The sequence below is a fragment of the Haliotis cracherodii genome, unplaced genomic scaffold, assembly GCF_022045235.1.
Source record: "Haliotis cracherodii isolate W230 unplaced genomic scaffold, xgHalCrac1.p SCAF_11, whole genome shotgun sequence".
Taxonomy (NCBI): Eukaryota; Metazoa; Mollusca; class Gastropoda; order Lepetellida; family Haliotidae; genus Haliotis; species Haliotis cracherodii.
This window is the reverse complement of record NW_027266266.1, coordinates 18,941,373-18,963,688: the sequence shown is the minus strand read 5'-3', so window position 1 is coordinate 18,963,688 and position 22,316 is coordinate 18,941,373. Positions and strand designations below refer to the sequence as shown.

The 22,316-nt window shown below is 38.7% G+C and overlaps 1 protein-coding gene across 1 annotated transcript; it reads left to right on the top strand.

Annotated features, from left to right (window-relative positions):
- Nucleotides 1-94: 94 nt before the first annotated feature.
- Nucleotides 95-19,756, top strand: LOC139455521 (serine/threonine/tyrosine-interacting-like protein 1). The gene is made up of 9 exons (XM_071237067.1): nucleotides 95-272; nucleotides 910-971; nucleotides 3,601-3,700; nucleotides 9,105-9,173; nucleotides 9,324-9,391; nucleotides 10,370-10,515; nucleotides 11,537-11,634; nucleotides 16,398-16,510; nucleotides 18,295-19,756. The coding sequence occupies exons 1-9, from the start codon at nucleotides 170-172 to the stop codon at nucleotides 18,424-18,426; spliced, it is 891 nt and encodes a 296-aa protein (XP_071093168.1). The 5' UTR covers nucleotides 95-169; the 3' UTR covers nucleotides 18,427-19,756.
- Nucleotides 19,757-22,316: the final 2,560 nt, after the last annotated feature.

The following is a 22,316-nucleotide window of genomic DNA, read 5'->3' as shown; positions in this document are numbered from 1 at the left end:
CTGTGAAAGTTAGTGTTTATCCGAAGCTTTTAAAACACAAAGAGTGATATATTTTCTTTGGCGGATGAACATTTGTTTACAACATTGGTGAAGCATCAACGCAAGAAGTGTCATCTGCTATCCAAGGGAATTTTGGATATCGTTTTTACACCTGTGTACAGATTTCACAATGGAGGGGTTGGAATTTATGGAACCGTCTGATTTATACAATATGCTACAACAATCAACTGTTTTCTCATGTTTGAGTGATCCTAATTATCTTTTACTGATAGGTAAATACAATGAAATGTGATTTATCTAACCATCTGCTAACATGATGTGTAGACTTCTTAATCTTATACTCATAGTTTGAACTTTGATGTGATTTAATGCGCTTGCCCTCAGAACCCTGCTTTATATCTTTAGACATTTTTAATTGTCACTATTGTCACAATTGATTATGACAGTATAAAAAAATAGCCTATTTGATTATCAAGAAGGGTTCCAAACTTACAGTGATCGATTGCAGACCAAGATTTTATAACTTATTTCATAGCTGTGTGGATGTCGGGCATGAATATGAATTCTTATTTTTTAAAGATCTGATGCATTATATGTATGCACATAGTGATACTTGCATTATATGGGATAATATGCAGGAAGGTTAAATGCAATACACATGTATAGCCGTCTTCATTCAAAACCTATGCTGTCATGTCTTGGGAAGGCTACTAGTGCAAACATGGGTGCTAGCATCATTTTCAGTTCAGGCTAGTAGACTAAAAAATTATGGATGCAGAATGTACATGTGTTTTGAATGTATGTTACATGTATAATTTGTTTACTGTTGCAGTTCTAGAGTTTTTGACTTGTACACATCAAATATGTAACCATGGTTACAAAGATATGACTAAATACTTTACTTTCTAGATTCAAGAAAACGTCATGAATATAATGAAAGTCATGTGGTTACAGCCAAAAAAGCCCCAAAGGTAATAATTGTGTTTACTCTATATTGATGTCAAACTATGAATAATAATATTAAATTACTATACATGAAGTTAGGATTGCCTTTGAAAACCCCTACGTGCCAAACCTCTACGTGCCAAACCCCCTGCACCCCAAAACCCCTATACTTAGTTAAGATAATGAAAATAATTTACCTATTGCAGTACTTGACACCCATCGCAATACTATTGCAATAATGTGGGCTGATATTGCAATACAATTTCAGTGTTGAACAGGGTTAGTAACTAACTGTTTTCGTCCACTAGTCCTTATAATGATAACATATAGCAAAACCCTTAAAAAGGGCAAATTTCTACTAGTCCTTATGATACCTTTACCATTGGGCAGTTTGCAAGGACTATAGGACTAGTGCCAATTTCTAACGCTGTTGAACATAATGCCAATAGTTAGTCATAACCCCAATAGTCATGCCTACCTACCAACCTTACCTTTTTACACACCGACCATATTACAAATACCAAGTGGATTCCAGCTCTTTCATGGCAAATTGTGAATTTTGAACATTTTATATATATTAAAATATGTAACTAATATATTTAATCATGCATTAAACATAATTTGTCAGTAATTGTTACTGTCACATAGGCTGTTTTTGCCCTACTCTCAGTTATATAACATTCATACCAAGGTATATGCAAGGGTACTATCATGATTTCTGTTGGTTTTTTTTCTGATAAATCTGTTGATTTTCACAAGTTTCATGTTTAGTGTTGGAGTATCTCAAAAACCACAAAAAGAAATATTGGTTTTATGTGACTGCTTCCTTAGCATACTCTATTGTAAAGTAGATTTCTGAAACATGGGCTGCAACAATACACCTAGGTCACGATACAATACGTATCTCGATACTTACATACGTATCTTGATACGCTACGATTCACATAGTGACAAGAGAAGACAAGAGATAAATGAATTAAATGAAAGTGAATGAATGTTCATGAGTCATAAAATATATACTGTAATGAGTATTTTAACTTAATGAATCATCTGCCATTTCCATGTAATGGCCAGCAAACACAAAAGTAACAGTCCTACATGGACTAGATAAGTACCAGTAACATTTTCACAGTAAGACCCTGGTGGTTTCTCTAGCAAAGGACGAGCGTCTGCTTTTTCCAACATGTTTGAGTTAGAGACCGCTCAGCCAATCAGAAAGCTTGAACTGCTACTGATATAAATCTACAAAGCTAGCACAGCCGCTGTATTTTCGAAGACGTATGTGTGTGTAGCGAAAATTATATTGTCCCTACGTTTTTATGACTCGCATTTAAAATTCATTTTAAACACATTCAAAACGTATCTGTGATAAAAGTTTATTAAAAAAATATGTCGTGAATAATCGAGATACAGCACCTGTATCGTATGGAGTGAATTGCGATCATCGGTGTCCCTGGATATCGTTTCAGCCTATGGAGTGCCCATGTTTAGATTAATGTATACCACATATATATTGACTGTTACAGCCAGTCCTGGGAATTTATAAAATTTTAAAACTGATTGCTATTGGTTTGAAAAGGCAATCTGATTATCAGTAGTAAATCTATACAATGCAACATATCTTCCAGAAAACATTACAACATCTCTTATCATAATTATCATTTAATAGTAAACCCGTTTTTGCTCCCCTACTAGTTTTAAATACACATCTTTGATAAACTAGTTATTATACTGTCAATCATTTACAGGTTTTATTAAATAAAAATGAATAATATATTTTTGGCACAATATGGCTGAAATATTGCAAACATGGCTCACTCAACCACTCTTATGATGAAACAATGTCAACTGTCAGACTTTTGCAGGGTTTCTGATCAGTTTTTTTTAACGGACATTGAGCATGTTGAGTGATTTTCATAAAAGATGTCCTCAAGATATTTTTTAATTTGGGAAATGATATAGTGGAATGTCCTGTCAATATTTGCCGAATGATTAATTTGTCCTAAGGTTTGGGTCTATAGAAATCAAAGGTGTTGTTAGCACCATCCACTTATTTTTCACAGACACCCGACATCAATCTGTGTCAGACCCTCTGTCATGTTTCTGTTGAATTCTAGACTTGGCTAGTATGTACCTCCCCTTTTCAAAATCCTGAAATTGAACTATACTTGTCTACTGTCTGTAACTACTGAAATATACATATATGTGTTGTCTATTACAACTGAAATATACATGTGTACTGTCTGTTGCAAATGAAATATACATGTGTGTATTGTCTGTTACAACTAAAGTACATACATGTGTACTGTCTTTTACAACCGAAATATACAAGTACAGTCTGTTACAACTGAAATATACATATGTGTGTTGTCTATTACAACTGAAATATACATGTGTACTGTCTGTTACAACTGAAATATACATGTGTACTGTCTGTTACAAATGAAATATACATGTGTACTGTCTGTTACAAATGAAATATACAAGTACAGTCTGTTACAACTGAAATATACATATGTGTGTTGTCTATTACAACTGAAATATACATGTGTACTGTCTGTTACAACTAAAATATACATGTGTACTGTCAGTATCTGTTTCATCTGAAATATACATATATGTATTGTCTGTTACAAATGAAATTGTCTGTTTCAGAATGAAGACGAGGATTATGTTATACCGTATGATGCTGAATTGGAATGTAAACAGAACATTGTTGTGTATGACAGTAACTCTGCATCATTCAAGGATGAAGGTTAGTTCTATTTACATACTGCATTAAAATACATGAAAAGCCCATGACGATCAGTACCAAGTACTCATGTTTACACAGTCAACTAGGTGGGTGAGGTGAAACGGGATTTAACGTCGCGTCCAAGATTATTGCACTTATATAGCGACGTGCATGTATGTGTGTGTGTTTGTGTGGCTGCTTGTACTAGTCCGGACTGATGCCGATTTATAGTGCTAGCTCACTGAGATACCATGCCGCAGTTTAACATGAATACCCCACTCAGACACTGTATACTGACTCCGAGCCGACCAGTCCTTGTTTTAGCCCTTTAATGCCGAGCGCCAGACCGTGTAACAACAAGTACCATCTTTTAACGTTTTTTGGTATGACGCGGCCGGGGATGGAACCCCGGACCTTCCGCTCTCCGGGCAGATGCTCTACCACCAGACCACGGAGGCGGTCCACAGTCAACTAAAATGAGGATTGCGTGGTCGGAATGTTGATTGAGTCTTATCAACCAATACAACGTAAATAATTGCTCATGCTGTCAGCCACTGGTTTGCCTACCGAGACTAGATTAATTACAGGTACCGTATTCGACGTAATAAGCGCCCAGGGCGCTTTCAAAATTAGAAATAGGGGATTTATTAAAATATTATTTTGGTGCAAAAAACAGAGTTGACAGCTTGAAATGTTTATATACGACAGATTTATTTTTCCAGAATTTAATTTCCCATAATTAAGGGTGCATATAACACATAAGTGCATATTATACATGAATAAATAAGTCTTTTGTACATTGATCAATCGGAAAAGTGCTAATATTAGCAAATATCGCCGTGGGTCCTTATTAGAGCGGGGCACTTATTAGGTCGAATACGGTATTCTGTTTATAGGAGGTAGAGTATCCGCCCAGAGAGCGGAAGGTCCGGTGTTTGATCCCCAGCCGCGTCATACCAAAAGACATTAAAAGATGGTACTTGTTGTTACCCTGTCTGGCGCTCAGCATTAAGGGGCTAAAACAAGGACTGGTCGGCTCAGAGTCAGTATACTGCGTCTGAGTGGGGTATTCATGTTAAACTGCGGCATGGTATCTCAGTGAGCTAGCACTATAAATCGGCATCAGTCCGGACTAGTACAAGCAGCCACACACACACACATACATATGCATGCATGTTGCTATATAAGTGCAATAATCTTGGATGCGACGTTAAACCCTATTTCACCTCACCACACATCACCTGTGTATAGGATTATCTGAAATATTGCTTATTGCAACAGAGCTCCAGATAAGATGAGTAATTGCATAAAGTACGCAAAATAAATTACCATTACCTTATTACCTTTTAGTAGCAAAACACATGAAGATTTTCAAAGACCAAATCGTATAACAACATGGCGTAATTACCCAATGTATTCTCTTCAATGTGCATATCTGTTTTTCTTTACAAATCTTTATTTACTGATCAAATGCCGGCATCAACATACACGAACTTGACTGTGCTTATCTGGCTGATTTCGACATGTATATTGTTGTGAGTTAGGATAGCACACAGAGAGCAATTCAAAGACACCAGATACAGCATTATATGCAGAATGTTTAAAAAAATGTATACTCTTTGGTGTAAAAGTACTAAGGGATTAAAAATATATTGAATAGCCAAAGAAAACTATTAACACCCAAAGTGGTAACTTGTGAGTAAATACTCAAAAGCTGATAACATTATCTCGACCTCTGTTTCAACAGTAATGATTTCACGCATATTCATCGTAGGCATGCTGCATCAGTTTCATGACAGCATTAAAGTCTGTGGCTGACTTTTTTGTCTTTATTTTAGTCATTACAAGCTGAAGGCTCATTTTCTGAAAACAAAAAGTGGATAGTTTTCAGAAAGATGAAAAGGCATGACCTATGTACGTATTTCAGCAGTAATAGAAACTAACATTTTTAGTTGGTTGGTTTGTTGTTTAACGCCGCACTCAGCAATATTACAGCTATATAACGTCAATCTGTAAATAATAGAGTCTGGACCAGACAATCCAGTGACTGACATCACGAGCATCGATCCACGCAATTGAGATCGATGACATGCATCAACCAAGTCAGCGAGCCTGACCACCCGATCCCGTTAGTCGCCTTTTACGACAAGCATAGTCGCCTTTTACGGCAAGCATGGGTTGCTGAAGACCTATTTTACCCAGGAATCTTCACTGCCATATGACTGCCATTCATATAGCTGGCATATTGCTGAGTGCGGCGTTAAACAACAAACAAACAAACAAAGCCAATATCTATCACTGCCTCAGAATGAATGAAGTATATTAGAACATGTTGAGAAAATTTATTTTGCTGGGAATTTATCATTAGGTTGATTTAATAATTTTCAGATTATTTTTAAACTGATCCTGCATTACTCCTTAATACAATTACTGCTATTTGTTGATAGAAAGATGAAGCTTTGTGAAGTCCAGCTGAAGAAGATGTTGTTCCAACTAGTTGTGTGGCTAATACAATCGCACAGCACCCACGTGACCACAAAAGTGATGATGTCAAGTATCTACACGGTACTGCTTGTCACTCAGACTGACTAGTCATGTTTGAATAAAAGCTCCAGCAATATATTGGCATCCTTGTTTGTTGTTCAATTCAACGTTTCATTTGTGATTTATATCAGTCCTATGGTTTGTGATGTCATGTCTTACCTTTTACTTTTCCCATTGCATTAATATATTGCACTTGATGGAGCCTACCAGTCACTGTATTGTTGTACTAATAAGCCAGGCTTCTACTCTCCCATATTCCTTGTTCCAAAGAAGGACTAGGACAAGCTATGGATGATTCACAATCTGTCAATATTCAACAAACATTATCTAGTAAGCCTGCCATATTTCTGCATGATAATGTTGAGGCTGCTCAGGACCAGAATCAACACCAACAATTAAAATGATCAGATTTGACGTGCAGGATGCCTGCCTATCCACCCCAACAACGGGTGATTCGTCAGGTTCCTCTTCAATGGTATCCACTACCAATGGGAAGTACTCCCATTTGTGATTTCCATGGCCCTGTGACTATTTAAATGAATCACCAAGGAAGTGGTCACCTACCTACACCTGAGGAACATCCATCAACGATTGCCTGCTGAACCACCAGGGCCCCGTTCCCCAAAGCGATCTTAGTGCTACGATGATCGCAAGCCTATGTTAGAGTATGGGACTTACGATCACCTTGGCGCTAAGATTGCTTTGAGAAACAGGGCCCAGGACTCTGTGACTTTCGTCCTGCACCCACATTTCACCAGGCACCTTATCCATCAGCAGGGGTGGATTGTCAATGAGCTGAAGTCGGAGTTCACTTCACTCTTCACGCTCCAGTTTATAAGAGACCTGTTCAAGACTGACCAGCACCTCTTAACTGCTCAAGGGACAGATGGCACAAGATACAGCGCCATCTGCTTCCAGCTCTGTTACAGCCCCAGTGGCAAGTACCTCACTTCGGTGCAGGATCTGACATCCAGAGGACGCTCACATGTGTGCCCAATTCAGCAGTTCCTAGCTCCGTTCATCAGGCACCAGGAGCAGTCAGCCTCCATCATCCTACCGTCTCACCTCAAGGCACAACTCTCATTGGTGGATGGTGGAGTCGAATGTGCTAGGAGGTGTCTCCTTGACCGAGCTAACGCCTAGCTCTTGCATGTTTGTAGGTGCCTCTCTTCAGGGTTTGGGCGCTCATCTGGAAGACCAGATTGCCTCAGGGCTGTGGTCAAACGATCAGCGCAATTAGCGCATAAACAACTTAGAACTGGAAGCCCTCATTCTGGCAATATTTCACTGGCAGAATCGTCTCAAGAATGCCTAGCTAGCCATGTCAACAGACAATATAATGGTCGTTTGGTGTCTGTGCAACCAGGGGACGACACACTCTCATTCCGTTTCTTCCATCTGGTAGATCGACTGGACTTGCAATTTCTCATCCAGCACATCCCAGATTGCCAGAACATCATTGCGGATGCTCTATCCAGACCAGACAAGGTGACCCTTACAGAGTGGAAACTCTTCAACCTAATGTGTCAACATCTCAGCTACCCAAACATGGACCTGTTTGCTACCAGCCAGAACTTCCTGAGGACTGACATCTCTCTTGTTCCGGATCCACAGGCCTGGACTATATATGCTGTCAGCATCCCTTGGGAAGGCCTAAGACGGTATGTTTTTCTGCCACCTCTGTTTCTTCCCAGGGTTCTTCAAAAAGATCAAAGCAGCCCAGAGACTCGCTCTGATTTTGATAATGCCATGGTAGCCAGCAATGGACTGGTTCATGGATCTCAAGGACTTGGTCACAAATGACCCACTTGAATGAACTACCAGGGTGGCAGAACCTTCCGATACATCTACACAGCAGTTTACCATACCGTCGCCAAGCATGTTTCATCTGCATCCCTGGTACATCTTCAAAGGGCATTAAGCGCCAAGGGCTATTTGGCTAGAGCAGCTAAAGCCAGAGCATGCACACAGACCTTCTACGCAGGGACTTTATAACAAGTGGCGATCCCTTTAGTCATTTTGTAAGGAGAAGCATCAGGATCCAACTGTGTGTCCCCAATTCTTGCCCGAATATCTTCAGTTTTCACGCAGCAAATGACACTTCAAGGGCAGCACCATTACTACCTACCTGGTGGCTCTGAACTCGGTCTTTGACCTGGGTTCGATTCAAAACATGGGTACGATGTGTCAAGCGGCGTAAAACCATACTCACTCACTCACTCTGGAACTCCAAGCTTTGCTGCTTTCCTTCAGACTAGAGGATCAGAAGGCCTCCTTCACGGGATCTGAACACGGTTCTCAAATTGCATCGTGATGATAAACAATATTAATTTCTCCTGCAGTCCGGAGCTGGCTTTTCGAACTTCCTGGTCCTTGCATCCCAGACAAGAAGGCTTTTTATGTTGCAAGCATTAGCTCGATAGGTTAGTTCTAGGCTTTAGCTTTCACTCTTTTCTATTACTGTTCTTTTACCTGGGCCGTACTGTACCGTCCGATTTAGATGCAATAAGGAGTAATGCAGGATAAGTAAAAATGTTTAGTAAAATCTAAATATTACATTTGTATACTTATCCTGCATTACTTCATCTAAAGTTGCCCACCTGTCACAGAGCTGCATCCTATGGATGTCTTCAGATGTTACGATCAAGCAGTAATGTGAAGATACATGATGTCATCACATCCGCGGTCATGTGGGCGCTGTGTGATAGTATTAGCCACACAACTAGTTGGAACAACTTCCTCTTCAGCTTGACCTCACACAGCTTCGTATTTCTGTCAAGATATAGCAGTAAATGCATTAAGGAGAGTAATACAGGATAAGTATACAAATGTATACAAGTATTTAGATTTTACTAAGATTCCCATCATGCTTTGTCCTCAGGCCCTGCTGTGGAGTGTGCTCGGTTGCTTTGGGAATATGGCAGCAGAAATCCAGTCAAAATTTTGAAAGGTGAGAAATGAGCTCACTCTATACCTGGAATGTGATTGTCAAATATTATTTGCTTGTTCTCATAATTTTTCATGACATATTACATTATCTTCTTGACTAACTGAAACATATATTTTATTCATCTCAATCCTATGTTTTGTTTATTTTTAGGAGGCTATGAGGAATTTTCTGCTTTGTACCCATTCCTCAGGACACAGAAGATACTGTTTATGCCTAGGGTGAGTTTGGGAGAATATGGGGAGACAACTCTTGACTTCATTTCTTTTCTTTTCCTCTTTCACCAATGTTATTTTATTGTTTGTTGAATAGTTGTTTGTTTGTTATTTCACACACCACGCCACACCACACCACACCACACCACACCACACCACACCACACCACACCACACCAATATTAGGGAGCACGGGTGGCCCAGTCGTCTAAGGCAAATTTGAAATTATTTTGCCTCCTGGATCTGGCATATTAATCAAGAAAATATGAAAAACAAGAAATAAAACTAAAAAAATACAAAAATGAAAATACTGCAGCTCAGGAATGCTGTTTTCAACATTAGATATGAAAATATGGTCACCTATTTACATACACTTTCTCAGCCTTTTCAAAAATATTTTTTGTGGGATTCAATCTCATTAAAATCAGATCTTAGTTTTTGCTGCCACTAAACAAAGATCTGAGGACATCCCATTACGTGTCATGTCAGAACGACCTTTCGCGAATTTTGACCGACCAATGAAATGACTGACAAGAAATCGACAGTAGCCAATCAGAAGGCAGCTTTCTTGACACTTGTTTCAAACTGGCGACTGCGCTTCGAAACATATTTTGACATATTCTCGATTAAAAAAAATAAAACTGATAAGAAGAACATTCTGGAATGGCTTATAGATGGCTTAGATTGTATGGATATAATCATAAAACCCGTAACTGTCGTTCGGAATATCCCGTGTTAAATATTTCGTTGTTGCATGACTAGAAAACACATACCGACTGTCACTTTCATGATCTGGAAAGCCACGCTCTGATTGGTTGGATGAAAGGTCGTTCTGACGTGACCCTTTATGGGATGTCCTCAGATTTTTGTTTAGCATAGCGAGAACTAAGATCTGATTTTAATGAGATTGTGTGGGATTCTGATACTGTTAAACATTTCCTGTTAATTTCAATGTTCCTTTACAATGTACATTTCTCTGCGTCAGGAGTTGGATGAGCTGAAGCCCTACCCCACAGAGATCATCCAGGGCATCCTGTATCTGGGCAACTGGAGGCAGGGCAATGCAGCATACATACAGAAGGATCTGAAAATCAAGGGCCACATCAACTGCTGTGTTGAATCTGAGACTTTGTAAGGATATGTATGCATGGATGTATGTGTGGATGGATAGGATGCATCATGGATGCATGCATGTTAGAAAAAGTAGAGGAAGTGATTGATTTTGTTACCGTTGACATTTACTAAAAAACGGCATGATTGTTGCTGGGTTTTACTGGAGACAACATATTTCATCGTATACACATACAAATTGAGAATGGATGCAAAACATTACAATGTGTGTCTTTCTGGACGCTAAAGAAATACTGTATTCGACGTAATAAGCGCCCAGGGCGCTCTCCAAATTAGTTGTTAGATTGTAAATTTCGTTGTTTATGCTAACAGCCTAAAATGGCACAAAATAAAAGTCTGTGCATATTATACACGACAGATATATTTTTCAAGAATTTAATTGCCCATAATTAAGGGTGCAAATAACACATGAGTGCGTATTATACTCGTATTATACAAATCTTGTGTACATTGATCAATCGGAAGGGGTGCTAATTGGGATTGTTTAGCAAATATCACCTTGGGCGCTTATTAGAGTGGGGCGCTTATTACGTCAAATACGGTATGACTTTTAAATCATCAGATTTATCAGAATTGTAGATTGCATGTAACATTTCACTGACGTTTCTATTCTGGTAAAAAATACACTTGATCATCTGACCAGTCTGAATTGACTGAAACGACTGAATCCACACAATCTAGACCATCTATAAGCCATTCCAGAATGTTCTTTTGTTCAGGTTTTAAAGTATAAATCGAGAATTTGTCTAAATATGTTTCGAAGCGTAGACGCCATTTTGAAATTAGTGCCGTAAAGAACAAGAAAGCTGCCTTCTGATCGACTTCTTGTCAGTCATTCCATTGGTCGGTCAAAGTTCCTGCAAGGTCAGTCTGACGTGACCCGAAATAGGTGTTCTCAGATCTTTGTTTGGCGGTAGCGAGAACTAAGATCTGATTTTAATGAGATTGACTTACTGCCATAATTAGTTTTAAAGTGTCTATTTGTCAGTGCAGATGTGACATGTATTAACTCTGTTGTCAGTTTCCCAGACCCCGGACCCAACTTGCTGCACATACAGGCAGAGGATAGAAATGACGCTGATCTCTATAGCCAGTTTGCAACAGCCTGTGCCTTTATTGGTAAGTATAGAATAGATCTGTTAGTGTTGGCTGGCAATCGGTTGGGATTTTCGAAACATTCATTAGTCATAAATGGTTTGTTGCAAACAATCTGTCATCGATCAGCGCCTGTGGGGATTCTGGGTAAGAATAAAGGTCTACGGCAACCTATGCTTGTTATATGATGTGACTAAATGGATCGGGTGGTCAGGTTCACTGACTTGGTTGATACATGTCATCATATCCCAACTGTGTAGATCGATGCTCATTATTTTTTAACCCCAAGGGTGTTGCAGCTACCAGTACCTATTAAGAGGCATGTTTATTATATCATTTAGGGCTGGGACGGGTAACTCGGGAACTCAAATCGGGTGGGTACTGAGTAGGACCCGGGTACCCACAGGAATTATGTGATATATTTTTTTATGACATTAACCCAAAAAATTCATGGTAACAATATAAGTACAAGTCGCTAATGTTTGCATTTCTTTCTGACTGCACGGAATTCCTTCTAAATGTTATATGTTTTAGTAAAGACAAAGCTTCAGTCAACTTCAGTATGAGCACAATCAGATCGTTTTATACTACTTATAAATATTTTTTGCTAGATAAAAGCTTCCCATTTGAACATTTTGTACCTAACTTGAGACCTACAGTGGGTACCCGGGTAGTGTCGGGTATTGGGGGTCGGGTACCCGGGTAGTAAATTTAGACTCGTCCCAGCCTTAATATCATTGAAAATATTCAACTGTCCAACTAAATCAACATCTGTCAATAGAACCATGTTGAAGGTAATGATATCAAGACGATACGCATGGCGATATATTCTGTTTTCTGAACCTTGAAGAAACAGCAGAGAAAGTACCAGAGCTCCAGATAAGCTGCATATCTGCGTAAAATACGCATCAGAATGCAGAAATAGATAGTAAAATATTATCCAAGCGTATCAAATACGCAACGAACATTACAGATACGCTACAAAAATAAAACTTGTGAGCATCATCAAAACATTGTGAAGTAACCCTGCATATTCGATTAGCAAATCAGCAACTTATTTTGAAATTATAAACGGGCATTTTGTCAACCTTGCCAAACTCCATGATGACAGTTACATCATGATCATTTGCCATCACACTTCCTTGTGGAAGTATCGTGGTATTTTTGAGTCCTATGAAGCTCTCGAACCCACACGACACCAGTTTGCAGGGACTAGATGAATAGTGTTTTTAAATATTTAACTTAAATACCCACATGTGTAAAAACTAATGGGTAACAGAAATTTAAATACCCAGATAGAATTACTGATACCCAATGATTTTAAAATGCATGGGTAAAATACCCACAACACCAAAAGTTTATCTGGAGCTCTGAAGTACTTACAAACACATTTGTAGATTTTTCTCTGTTCCATAAATGTATTTTGAAGAACCTTTTTACCATGCTTGGAATCTTATTTTCTAACTGTAAATACTTGAGTGGAGAAATTTTGGTGATAAATGCGTTTATGTATAATTATTTATTAATCAAAGGATAAAGATTTTGCATGTAAATTTAATGTCCAAAAATATTTTTCTTCAACGATTTTGGCCAGAGTAGCCAGATAAATTGGCTTTAATCCATTATCAGAGCATCATTGAAATTTACTACAGTCAACTCTCATACACTTCAATTACCGTATTCGACGTAATAAACGTCCCGCTCTAATAAGCGCCCACGGCGATATTTGCTAATATATTGGCTAGTGAACTATCCTAATTAGCACCCCTTCCAATTGATCAATGTACACAAGACTTATTTATTCGCATATAATATGTGTGTTATATGCATCCTTAATCATGGGAAATTAAATTCTGGAAAAATATATCTGTCGTATATAAACATTTCAGTGTGTCAGCATAAACCACAACATTAATGATCTTTCAACTCTGTTGTTTTTCACCAAAATAATATTCTAATAAGAGCCCCCTATTTCTAATTTTGAGAGCGCCCTGGGCGCTTATTATGTCGAATACTGTAACTTAAAAGACTGATAGCCAGATGTTGTCCCTATCATGTCTGAGCCATTAAGATGATTTTGCATGGATGACAGTGTTGTATGAATGTGGTGACAGATGGCGCATTCACAGGCTGATCAGTCTATTTGCACATATGTTACAATGCCTCACACACACTGATTGTTAATCGATGTATACAGTATTTCCATCAGTGAATAATTCGCTGATCATGTTTATTTTGCAAGTGAACCTCGGGGGTACATGTATATAGTCATACCAAGGAATTCCGTCCGTCCATCCATCTGTCCTTCTGTCTGTCCTTCTGAGGACATTTTTGTGTGTGGCCTACAAGTTAAAACTACTGCATAGATTCTTTTCAAACTTGGTAAACACTAGGACTGGGACAAGTCCAAATTTACTACCCGGATACCCACACCCCTATTAACCAATCCTACCCGGTACCTGCTGTTGGTGTCAAGAGATAGGTACAAAATGTTCGATTTGGAATAGTTTGACAGTAGCCCTGGCAAAATGTATTTAGAGACACGTATACAACAATGTGGTCATGCATACACTGAAGTTGACTGAAGTTTAAGCTTTGTTCAAACATATATAAGTCAGAAGGAACGTGTTCATAGTCATGAAGAAATGCGAACACAAGAGACTTAAAATTGTTGTGTAACCATGTAGTTATATAGTGAATTTTTGTCATGAAACAAAATATCACGTGACTAACCACGCGTCCGGGTAGTCCTGTGGGTACCCGGGTCCTACTCAGGACCCACCCGTCCCAGGTACCCGAGTTACCCGTCCCAGCCCTAGTCAACACATTCTATACCAATAGAAGTTTTTTAACTTAGAATTTATTTACTTAAACATTTGTGTGGCTATAACTTGAAAACTACTGCATGGATTCTTTTAGAATTAAGGAAAGATTTCCCATGCTAATAGAAGAGGTGCAGTGCACAATTTGATTTGAATATGTGGATTTTTGCGAAAATATGATTTTTTACATCAATAAGTGGATTTTCGGAGAAAATATTGCTTAACATTTTTCATGTCAAGTGTACTGTATCATAATTTTGCTTATGATGTACCAGTGCATCTTATGATATTACTTTGATATAATATTGTGCTTTTTAAGAGAAACCAGCTCAAACATTAAGGCATCACATGGGGGGTATCGAGGTCGAGAGTATTAGTGAGACCGGCTCAGTTTTGTTCAGCCTGTTTTCTTTATCCTTTTGGCTGTGAACCAGTGTAATCATATGATAAGTTGTTTGGGAAGAAAAGGCTGGAATTAGCTAAGATGGATAAGTATTATCTGGACAAGTAGATACTGTTGGGGAGCGATCGGGGAGCCTCGTGGTTAAAGCGTTCGCTCGTCATGCCAAAGACCCAGGTTCGATTCCTGACATGGGAACAATGTGTGAAGCCCATTTCTGGTTTCCCTCGCCGTGATATTGCTGGAATATTGCTAAAAGCGGTGTAAAACCATACTGACTCACTCGGATACTGTTGGCTTGTTCCCTTGAACTGCCACTTCAGGAGTTGACTGTAGATTCTTTTGGTTTGTTCCCTTTAATTGCCACTTAAAGAAAGTAGAGTGTAGGTACTTTTAGCTTGTTACCTTCAATTGTAAATTAAGGAGCATTTCCCGAGGCAAGTGAGTTAACTGATTATAGAAGTCCAGTTTCCACCCTTGCTGAACTAGGCTGGAATTCCGGAGTTACATTTTGGCTGGTCTAATGAGTCTATGCCAGTCCAATCAAACTCGCATAAGAATCTAGACATCCAGTTTGTAAACAACATGGATTTCAATGTGCAGATATCTATCACCTGCAGGATTTGCAAAGCATGTGTACTGTCAACTTGGTGTTGACAGATATTTTCCAAATAGTTTCATGTTTTTTATCAAGGTGCTCAAATGATTTGATGCACTTCGTGAGGTAAGACCCACTTTATTATAAAAGAGATTTTGACTATCGATTAGACCGTCTCGACTGCCCGCCACCATCTTGTTTGAAGCAAAGGCAAGCGATATGAGAGGTGGAATCTGATTGGTCAATAGGAGGGACATAGAAGGGACATAACTCGTAATAGCCACTGGTGGCGCTACGATCGAGCCACGAAATTCAAGCTGAGTTTGGCAAGGGTGGAAACTGGACTTTTATTGTCAGTTAATGCCCTTGCCACTGGCAGATGCTTAATGAGTGTTGCCTGGAGATACTTTTGGCTTGTTCCTTGAATAATGTCACTTAGCGGGTCAAGTATAGATACTTTTGACCTGGTCCCCTGGCTTGCCACAGGGACTCAGGACCTAGCAGAGTTGATTTTGTTAAGAGTGGCGCAAGCACAAGAGAAAATGTCAACATCGACAAGTCACAAGTTGAGTTAAACATGTTATTTGAGGGGCGGTCGGGTAGCCTAGTGGTTAAAGCGTTTGCTTGTCACGCCTAAGACCCGGGTTAGATTCCCGACATGGGTACAATGTGTGAAGCCCATTTCTGGTGTCCCCCGCCGTGATATTGCTGGAATATTGCTAAAAGCGGCGTTAAACCATACTCACTCACTCACTCATGTTATTTGACAAAAAGTAACTAATGTTTTATTATTATTTATATGTATTTTATTACTATTACGGTCAACCACTATGTCATTGAGGTTGACAGAAAGTTGTTGGTGCATACATGTTATTTCACTCAAGCGAGATATCAAATATATATTTTCAGATAAATGCAATATTTCATCATTTCACACATAACAAAAGTCTTTGTTTCATATCCTCAGATACTCAGAGACAGGATCAGAAAACTATACTGGTATTTTCTCTGCTGGGTATCAGTAGAAGTGCCACAGTCATCATTGCCTATCTCATGCATCATTTCAAGTGGACACTGAAGGTTGGTTAAAAGTAATATATAAAATCTGATCTGTACTTGATAATTTCTGTTCATCCTGAAGAACATCAGCACAATTGAGTAGTTTAGCCATTTAAGCTTTGGTTTGTACAGACTCTCTTTGCTCATGATTGTAATTTGACTAGACGGTTATAAGTAGCTCACCTGATGGAAAGACAAAGATGTTCTTTGAGCAACATTAGGAGAGGCTGTCTGTAGGATGGTTCAGGCAAAGGTTAACCATCCTTCACCTTTGTGAAAATAGCAAAACAAGTTCAAACAGGCCAAAACTGTCCATAGACGTCAGGCCAGCATTTTGGCCAATTTGACTGACATGCCAGTTACCTCTTAGCTGGTCAAAGCTAAGAGTGCTATTGCTTTGTCCGTCGATGCAAGGGCTATGGCTCTACATCACTAGGCTCTACATCACTACCATTAGGGGTTTCTTTCTGGTGACCAACTACTTAACTTAAAGGTACATCCAGTGTTCGCGGTAGGTTTTTGTACAGTGCGTGCAGAAATTAAATAATAAATTTTCAATTCAAATATTTCTCGTGTGAAGTTTTTATTTCAATAAAATCAGTACTAGTACAGCTAATAATTATGACCAAGCTTTAACTTACGGTCCAGTTTTGATATAATGAACGTTCAATCATTAATAAAATAAATATGACAGTTGTTAGCACATTCCCATGTGTGGAAGTTTTCTTCTGTCTGTTTATGATTGTTCGTATTACCAACTATTACTTGTAAGCTGGGCTCTGATTGGATGAAACGAACGACTTCCGGGGAATTCCATCGATAGTAAGGAATGACGTCCTGTGTCTGAGATTAGTTATTCCGTTGCCCGAAGACCATATATCGAAATATAAAGGACGTGATTCAAAGCGCCATCTGGCCACACTCTATTTTTAGCAAAGGGAATTTCCAGGTTTTGATTTATTTTCGTCTGAACATCGTAAGCAGGCTTTCAGCTTTGAATAGTTTTTTTATTTTATGGTGTCAATACAAAATTAAGTATATCACAATCTGTGCGTGCAAAACACGCATGCCAAATATTTTTTGCGTGTTTATATGATTTTAATGCGTGTAAAACGCAGGTTTCTGCATTAACGGGAACACTGTACATCACCCTGTGACCCCAGCACTCCGACAATTACCTTTGCAGTTAACAGATGCGCTTTTACCATGCTCTTAAATATTTTCTCCTCTGATACTCCTTGGCTGAAAAAGATGAAATTTGGCATGCAGGTTCCCCCTTAATAAGTTCTTATGAAGCCATCTTATCTTGTTCAAATCAATGTGATTTTACTGTAAGTCTTAAAAAACATCATTAGTCAAGTGAGCCGTCCTTGTGACTAGGGGACACGGGTGGCCCGGTCGTCTTAGGCGCCGCGATTCGCTGTGCAGAGTTGCGTCCCTTGGGCACACCAGAAACCTATGATTGTGGGTTCGAATCCCGATTATGTTTCTAGGTTTGTCAGCACCATACCCCTCTTGGGTTTCACCAAAGTGGTAAACGTCTGAGACCTGCATCACTTCGGGCTTTCCTCCCACATTAAGCTGACACGCCGTGATATAACTGGAATACTGTTCAAAGCGGCGTTAAACCCAACTCACTCACTCCTTGTGACAATTTGTAAGTTTAGGCTAAATATTCAGTGGTAGCAATGGCATCAAATGGTATTTGTCATAACAGAATGTATAATCAAGTATGTTGGTATTATGCAATGCAATTGTGACGCTTCAATAATCTTGTTATATATTCAAATTAAATTTTATTACAGGAAGCCTATAGCTACATAAAGGAGTGTTGCTCAACGATCCGACCGAATCGTGGGTTTATTGAGCAGCTGTCCAAATGGGAAGGAGATGTCCTGGGAAAGAAGACAACAGATGTCAGTGATCCCAGTTACTGAATAGACGATGTAGATTTCATCATGTACATTTCATATCAATTTCAAATGTCTGTGATAAATACAGTCAATTTCACTGGGAGAAGTCATGTTTCTGCCAGCTGTTGTTGATGTCAATCATGGTATGTGATTACTGGTAAGCGTTTACAGTATCTTCCTGATACAGTATCATGTAACAAGGCTATTCATTTGTATTTGTGAATTAGAATTTTATCTAAATGTATAAATTAGTGAAATGAACACATTTTTGACTATTAATACTAGGGCTGTTAAGATTCACTCATGTATTCGGTGAATCGAACACTGTATCGATTCATGAATTGAATTTGTTATTCGTGGCCACTAGAATCAAATATTTATGAACAAGCAATCATGTGCATTTACATAAAAATATCCATAAGAACATATTATATGCATAGATTTCTTCAAAAGACAACACTCTTATACTATTTAATTTGACAGTAATGTGGTCACTGGTCATTGTCGCATTTGAGCAGATACTAGCACCTGGATAAGTGCAGTATAGAAATTTATAATATATTAATAATTAACAAACCATGTCAAATAATTTGTTGTTATTGCTTCACTGAACATAACAAACAATACATCAACTGCTGACTTGTTATTGTATTTGTGAATAATATTCGTATTTGTTTCCCAATATCGTGATACGACTTGTATTCGCCTCATAGTGTATTCGTTGCAACCCTAATTAATACAATTACATGTAAATCTTTGTTTTTTTCAGATTATGATGAAAATTATATTTTTTTGAGAACTGAGTCATCTTGCAAAATGATCAAGAATACTGCTGCATTATTTTTGTAAAGAAGTTTTGTTATTTCATGCTACAGTATATTTTAGATGTTTTTGGATGTGCTTTTTTATGTTCTATTAGCAAAGAACATTCTTGATCATCTTTATCATAACAAAGAAATGTCTTCAGTATGGGATCTTAGTATGTCAAATTCAAGGTTGAGTAAGATTGCATACTTACCCTACAGCTAAGGGCTGTCTCAAACATTTAGAAAAGAATGTTAAGGCATCTTATGGAGCCAAGAAATTGAACTCTTAAATTGAAATCAAAATGACAGTGCGACTTATTTTTAATGGTATTATACTTTGTAATTTGTACATGTGTGAATATTGTAAATATTGAATAATATGCAATTGTAAGAAAATTTGCATAAATATGTCCATACGATATTAATAATAAATCTGTACAATCCATCTCAGTTGTCTTTCGTCAGTATTTAGGTCAAGATCAGAATAGCATAATTTTCAAATGACTCTGTAAGATCACCCCTGTGGTGTAGATAGAGCATCTGTCTGCCTGGAGAGTGTAAGGTCGGTGGTTTGACCCTTTAGCCGAGTCGTAAAAGATGTTACTAGCGGTTACCCCGCCCTGTTCTCGGGTTAACGGGATAAAGCAAGGACTGACTGGCTCGGAATCTGTAAAATGTGTCTTAGATGCAATGTTAAGCCCTATTTCCCCTCTATTCACTTAATGGGGCAGTCGGGTAGCCTAGTGGTTAAAGCGTTTGCTCGTCACGCCGAAGACTCGGGTTCGAATCCCGACATGGGTACAATGTGTGAAGCCCATTTCTGGTGTCCCCTGCCGTGATATTGATGGAATATTGCTAAAAGCGGCATAAAACCAAACTCACTCACTCACCCTATTCACCTAAAATATAAGGTACATTCTGAAGTCCCAATATTAATGACCAGGCTTCATGAATTCTATGTCTTACATGATGACATGGAGTAATGCTTACACTCTGAAACCCCACCCCAGCATCAGCCTTTGGGCTAATGGAACAGCATCTTATTAATTTGTGAGTTTGGTTTAATACTTTGAACAATATTTCAGTCATATCACGTCTGGTAAGATTCATGTGGGAGTAAAGTCCAAAGTGGTTTAGATCTTAGACATTGACCACTCTGAAACCCACAGGATTGCGATGTGCTGATATCCTAAGGATCATAATTACCGTATTCGACGTAATAAGCGCCCACGGCAATATTTGCTAATATAGTGGCAAGTGAACAATCCCAATTAGCACTCCTTCCGATTGATCAATGTACACAAGGCTTATTTTTTCGTGTGTTATATACACCCTTAATTATGGGCAATTAAATTCTGGAAAAATATATCTGTCGTATATAAACAGTTCAGGCCATCAGTATAAACCACGAAATGTATCTTTCAACTCTGTTTTTTCCACCAAAATAATATTCCAATTTCTAATTTTGAGAGCACCCTGGGCGCTTATTACGTCTAATACGGTAATTAGGAGGAATCTCGGATTCAAACCAACAACTATAGGATCCTGGTAGGGCTGGGACGAGTCCAAATTTACTACCCGGGCACCCACCACCTTATTACCCGACCCTACCCGGGTACCCACTGTAGATATTTAGAGATAGGTACAAACTGTCCGGTATGGAAAAGTTTGACCTTAGCCCTGGCAAAATGTATTTAGATACACGTTTAAAACGATCTGGTCATGCATACACTGAAGTCTTTATTCAAACATATTAAAGTCAGAAGGAATGGGTGCATTGTCAGAAAGAAATGGTAACATTAGTGACTTATAGTGTAACCAAAGAGTTTTAGATAATTTTTGTCATTAAACAATATATCACGTGACTAACCACAGCTCCGGGTAGTCCTATGGGTACCTGGGTCCTACTCAGGACCCACCCGACCCGAGTACCCGAGTTACCCATCCCAGCCTTAGATCCTGGCATGCATAAGGGATGCAACTCAGCACTGTGAACTGAGGCATCTTTTAGATGATTTGGCTAACCTGTGAACATTACACAGTGTTTGAAATTAAGGGGAATCCCTGAGGTTTGCTGCCATGTACCAAAATCCTGGGACCCCCTATAATTTTTTACAAGGACATAGATCCCTTGACTTTCAAGCTTAATATCAGACACTGTTATATTTTAAAACAATTTTTTTTATTTACATACTGTGAAAAAACAGTTTAGCAAAAGGATTTATCTAGAATGTTTAACAATCTCATTAAAATCTGAACTTTCGCGAACTTTGACTGACCAATGGAATGACAATTAAGAAGTCGACAATAGCCAATCAGAAGGCAGCTTAATCAAGCTTTATGGCATGAGTTTCAACTACGCTGCGAAAGATATATCGAAATATACTCGATTATAAAAATAATCACTGAACAAAATAACATTTTGGAATGGCTAATAGATGGTCTAGATTGTATGAGTACAGACATAAAGGCCATAACTGTCATTCAGAATACCCTGTGTTCTTTCGAGGTTGCACGATCAAAATTCCCATTCCAACTGTCGATTTCATGATCTGATAAGTGATGCTCAGATTGGTCAGATGAAAGGTCGTTCTGACGTGACCCGTGATGGGATGTCCTCAGATCTTTGTTTAGCGATAGCGAGAACTGAGATCTGATTTTAATGAGATTGGAATGTTTTACGACAGAACGAGGGGCATGTAAAATACTGCAAAATCTTATGGACAGTTTGTGCACTGGTGTTTGGTTACAGTAGCCTGCAGCAAACATCTGGCCAAACATGGGCCACATTCTAGCCTGTGACATTGTGATGGCGCCACCTCGTAACCATTTTCATTATGGGTTGTTGCACGTGGTCTACTGGAGCATGGTCTTCAGCAACCCATACTTGCCGTAAAAGGCGACTATGCTTGTCGTAAGAGGCGACTAACGGGATCGGGTGGTCAGGCTTGATGACTTGGTGGATGCATGTCATTTGCATGGATTGATGCTTATGATATCAATCACTGGATTGTCTGCTCCAGATTAGATTACTTACAAACAGCCGTCATACTGCTGGAATATTGCTGAGTGCGTAGTGTGCAGACTGGAGCATGGTCTTGTACAGGA

Excerpts from the sequence above, each read along its gene's own strand:
- LOC139455521 (XM_071237067.1), top strand. The coding sequence starts at position 170 with ATGGAGGGGTTGGAATTTATGGAACCGTCTGATTTATACAATATGCTA. Across the intron at positions 972-3,600 it reads CAGCCAAAAAAGCCCCAAAG|AATGAAGACGAGGATTATGT; the intron begins GTAATAATTGTG and ends TGTCTGTTTCAG. Across the intron at positions 9,174-9,323 it reads TCCAGTCAAAATTTTGAAAG|GAGGCTATGAGGAATTTTCT; the intron begins GTGAGAAATGAG and ends GTTTATTTTTAG.